Below are 5,720 nucleotides of genomic sequence, written 5' to 3' on the forward strand. Positions count from 1 at the left end.
TGCAAATGAACAACTCTATCATGTTGCATTCGGCGTTGTTGATTCAGAGAATAACAACTCCTGAACTTATTTCATGCAAAAACTTAGAGATGCAATTGGATTAGTTGATGATCTCGTCTTTGTATACGATAGACACCCAAGCAACGCCAATGCCTTGTGTTCAGTTTTTACATAAGCATATCACGGTGAATGTACTTACCACATCAAGATGAATATTATGGCCAAATTTAAAACCGATTATTGCCACTCAGAGTTTGATTTGGCTTCTCGTGCATACACAATCTTGCAATTTAATCGGCATTTTGACAAGTTCAATGCTAAGGACCTTCGTATTGCCATGTATTTGGCAGATATTGGGTTGGAGAGATGGAGTCATGCCTTTTTCCCTGGTAAACGATACAATCAAATGACAAGCAATTACGCCGAGAGCTTTAATAGTCAAAGCAGGGAAGCTAGAAAGTATCATATAACAACCTTAGCTGATTATTTAAGATTCACAATACAAGAATGGTTTAATAATAGAAGAGAAAAAGCGTCCAATCACAAGGAATGTTTATCTCATTATTATGAAAAGTTCTTACGTGATCAAGCTGAGAAGGCCAAATTATATAATGTCCATCCACTTAACCGATTTGAGTTTTATGTGCATGACGATGAATCTGATTTTAAAGTTGACTTGAAAGGATTGAGTTGTAGTTGTAGGGTATTTGATGTATCTGGTCTTCCTTGCACTCATGCTCTGGCTGCTGCCCATACCCATAAATTGGATGCCTATGAGTTCTGCTCAAGGTAATGATTTGCTCTTGAATCTATTTAACTAACTAACCAATTGCTCACATGTTCAATTGTTATCTTTTTCAGGTATTACTCAACTGAATCGTGGATCAATGCATATGCGGAGACATGCTATCTAGTTTGTCATCACGACTCTTGGAATATTCCAGAAAATATCAAGCAACGAGTGTGCCTTAAACCACCTATTAAGGTTAAGAAAGGGCAGCCACAAACAAAGCGTATGTCATCCCAAGGTGAGACTCGTAAGGTACCGAGAAGATGTAGCTCATGTGGTGGTCAAGGTCATAATAGGGCAACATGCAAATCAGTGATTCCTGTGCCCTCTACTACAAGAGCTACAAGAGCATCATCTCAACCACCATCATTTCAGCAGCCATCATCTCTTGCTTGAACAAATGTTGGTTTTATCTTATGAATATTGTACAATTATTGTTGGTTTTGTCTTATGAATATTGTCTATGGTTTTGATTATAAATGTTGGTTTTATCTTATGAATATTGTATCAATTGTTGTTGGTTTTGTCTTATGAATATTGTCTATGATTTTGATTACATATGTTGGTTTTGATTATAGATTGTTGGCGTTGATTAAGTTTATTGGTGTTGATTAAGATTGTTGGCATATATAGTATTACAATTTTGTTGTGTTGGTAAACAGTATAGTTGTTTCAACTATAATTTCGTTGTATAATTTCAAGTAAACAGAGAGAAGCCATATTACAATTCAGTATTACAATTCACGTATTTTATGACTCACGCATATTACACTATTTGCGAGAAACACACCAAATGCGAGAAATATACCATTTGCGAGAAACACACCAGATGCGAAAAACACACCAGATGCGAGAAATTTACCATTTGCGAGAAACACACAAAATGCAAGAAATACACCAATTGCGAGAAACACACCAACCTGATTGCCCACTTTTCTCTATAAAATTTCATCTTATCTGATATTCAATTTTCTAGAACACGTTTAGCAGTTAGGTACTCTATATACATTAATACAAAAACGCCACAGTCCCCATTTATTGTTGCTTTTGGTACTTCTGGATGTGAAATTCTACGAAATCTTAAAGTCTCCATTGTCATGTTAAGATACCTGGCCATTTGAACTTCAGACAATGCTTTATGAAGGAAGGGCGACAACATTTGACACATGGGTATCACGAATTCTACAAAATCGTCGCCTTTGAAAATTGACTGATCGCAATCATAAACATCAATTCTTCATTCTTTCATTCTCAATATCCTCAATCTTCTTCTCCACAATCCCATCATTGGATTTCTCATCAAGCACATCAGCTTCCTTCACAATCCCATCTATGGATTTCTCCTCCACTAGCCCATCTTACAAAAAAACAAAATGATTGAATTAGACCAAATGCGAGAAATAGACTATGCGAGAAATATACCAAATGCGAGAAATAGACCATTTGCGAGAAATACACTAAATGTGAGAAACACACCATATGCTTGAAATACACCATACATACCTCAATATCCTCCACCTTCTCCTTCACAATCCCATCATTGGATTTCTCATCAAGCACATCAGCTTCCTCAACAATCCCATCATTGTTCTTCTCCTCCACAATCCTATCATTGTTCTTCTCCACAATCCCATCTATGGTTTTCTCCTCCACTAGCCCATCCTACAAAAAAATGATTGAATTAGACCAAATGCGAGAAACAAACTATTTGCGAGAAACACACCATACATACCTCAATATCATCCACCTTCTCCTTCACAATCCCATCATTGGATTCCTAATCAAGCACATCAACTTCCTCAACAATCACATTATTGTTCTTCTCTCCACAATCCCATCATTGTTCTTCTCCTCCATTTTCTCCTCCACTAGCCCATCCTACAAAAAAACAAAATGATTGAATTAAATCATTTGCGAGAAATATACCATTTGCGAGAAATATACCATTTGCGAGAAACACACCATACATACCTCAATATCCTCAATCTTCTTCTCCACAATCCCATCATTGGATTTCTCATCAAGCACATCATCTTCCAGCACAAGCCCATCATTGTTCTTCTCTATCTCATCCTACAAAACAAAATGATTGAATTAGACTATTTGCGAGAAACACATGATACATACCTTAATATCATCAATCTTCTTCTCCACAATTCCATCATTGTATTTCTCATCAAGCACACTAGCTTCCAACACAAACCCATCATTGTTCTTCTCTATCCCATCCTACAAAACAAAATGATTGAATTAAACCATTTCGAGAAACACAACAATTGCGAGAAACACACCATACATACCTCAATATCATCAATCTTCTTCTCCACAATCTCATCATTCACCAAATCATCCTCCACCACATCGTCATTATTATTCTCCTCCATATACCCATCCTAAAAAAAACAAAATTCTTTAATTAGTCCATATACTCGAAATACACTATATGCTCAAAATACACCAAATACTAGAATTAGACCATACCTCAATATTATCATCATTCAACAAATTCTCAATCAATACATCCTCATTTTTCTTATCCTCCACAAGCCCGTCATTGTCTTTCTTCTCTACAAGCCCATCATTATCATCATTCAACAAATTCTCAATCAACACATTCACCTTATCCAAATCTTCCTCATCTATCTCCTCAAAATCTTCGTCATCCTTGTCTTCCTCATTCACCTTCTTTTTCTCCCATAGTGTGGCTGATAATATGCCAAACTGTTGTTGTAGTTGTTTTAACATCTCTTTTATGAGATTTATTTCAGTTCTCATTTCAGTTTTTAGTTCATTTACCTCATTCATAAGTTCATCCAATTTACATCTATCCTAGGGAGTTGTTGATGTTGGAGTCATGGGAGAGGATTCATCATCTTTTCTTCTCGTGGTGCTCTCGACAAAATAAGATCTGCTGGTGTTTGGGGGTAGGGTTGCGGGTTCTTCTACTCGTGGAAGGTTTGGCTTTGGTAGGAGTAATTTGTCTTTTCTTCCTCATGTTAGGTTTATGAGGAACTACATCTTCAAGATAAAAAATACATCATAAACATTACCTCCCATATCTTCAAAGTCCTCCCCAGCTTATAAGATCTTCTCTTCTTCAGACAATTCCATCTTCTTGACAATATTGCCTTGCAGGGCAGTATGAAGATCAGAGCGGTGCTCTTCCTCCTGGATTTGTACTGTATTATCCTTGGGCACACAAGCTCTTGCGCTTGAAGCATCGTTTTACTTGCAAGATTGGTGACAAACGTGTGGATAACCTCATAGGTCCACACTTGTAAGGCTAGTGCGAACCCATATACGATATAAGAAACATTGACATCCTTGTATTTGTTCTTCTTCCCCATGGCTTTCTTCTTCTCCAGATATAGCAACCGGTAGAGATATAGGTCTTTGGTCAAAACCTTTATGGTTGATCTAAAGGAAACCTTTCCCCATGGAAAATAGAGGAAAGTGTCGATGTCCTCGACCATGCTGAAGAGTTATACATTTATTATCCTCTTTGGGTCAAGGGAGAAGAGATATTGGGAAATTAGGTATACCAACCCCAATTTCATACATCTTCCTTATCAGAGCAGGACACAAATTTTAAATGAAGGTTTGTTGTTCTAACAAGTTGATTAATTTTAAAATATTTAACAACCAAAGGTGGACATTCTTCAACCTGATTAAAAATGGTTTCCTCCGCAGTGAATCTCCCAAAATTGAGGCTTGTGATCAATGCAAACTCCTTCATCCCGAAGCACAACTATTCTCCATTCACAAGGAACTTCATCTCCATAGAATTTGAGCTGCACTTCCTGAGGAGCATTTGGTGTATAATTGTTCTTCAGAACCGCAGTAGCGGGTATCCTTTGAATAAGAATCTGAATTGGGTTTGGCCTATTCTTTCCGTTAGATTCATTGAAGCAAACTTGGTGGAAATTTATTCGATATTGGTTTTCCATGAGACCCTCCCAGCAAACTCAGGAATTATGGTGGACTCCATCTATAAAAGAATGAACAACATTGGAGTAAGCAAATCCAGAAAATTATAATTACCTAAATTATTTCAAATAAGGTCTAAGTTGCTCAATTTCATACTGCACATCATTTTTATTGCCAGTTTGACACCATAAATATAATTTATTATCACTTCAGGTGCATATAATGTTTAGCATAAAATATTAAATATGATTTTTTCCTAAAAAAATGAAGTATGAAGATGAAACTACATGTTATAAGACTAATTATTGTCATCTTGAGCAAGAGAAAAGTAATATTACAAAAATATTCCTAATCGAAGACCTCATATTACCATCAAAAAGCTCACCGCAATCTGAAAGACAAGAATTGTTTTGATATGTAAGGCAACCAAAATCATGTTACAACTAGTTGTCTTATTAGTTTTTAATAATCTAAAATCACTAATAGAATTAACCATTGAGAAATGCTTGCAAATTGACAGTTTTAAATACATTAATATGAAAAACATAATATAACAACTCAAGTAACATCAAAGAATACACGAAAATGCCATTTTTTAACAAGAACATAACAAATGTCATTTCTCGTTTATTAAGAACACTAATATACGAGAACATAACAAATACCATTTCTCGTTTGTTAAGAACACTGATATATGAGAAACGACACAATGCTCGTGAAAGAATAAACGAGAAATACATGCATGCAGAATAAGAACATTGATATAATACTCGTCATATACCCTAAAAGCATAGACACACATATACACACATAAACGAATATAAGATACATGAACCCTAAAAGCTAAATACGTCAATATCCATCAATATAAACGACATAATATACATCGAAGAGAACATTACAGATTATACCTCAACCTAAACCTAAACCTAAACCTAAACCTAAACCTAAACCTAAACCTAAACCCTAAGCCCTAAACTCACCTGAATATATCGAAGAGACG

The 5,720-nt window shown here is 35.7% G+C and overlaps 1 protein-coding gene across 1 annotated transcript; it reads left to right on the forward strand.

The window, feature by feature from the left end:
* The first annotated feature begins 217 nt into the window (after positions 1-217).
* Positions 218-1,386, forward strand: LOC124924596. The gene is made up of 3 exons (XM_047464611.1): positions 218-789; positions 862-1,042; positions 1,369-1,386. The coding sequence occupies exons 1-3, from the start codon at positions 218-220 to the stop codon at positions 1,384-1,386; spliced, it is 771 nt and encodes a 256-aa protein (XP_047320567.1).
* The last annotated feature ends 4,334 nt before the right edge of the window (positions 1,387-5,720 follow it).

This window comes from Impatiens glandulifera, chromosome 2 (assembly GCF_907164915.1).
Source record: "Impatiens glandulifera chromosome 2, dImpGla2.1, whole genome shotgun sequence".
NCBI classification, from domain to species: domain Eukaryota; kingdom Viridiplantae; phylum Streptophyta; class Magnoliopsida; order Ericales; family Balsaminaceae; genus Impatiens; species Impatiens glandulifera.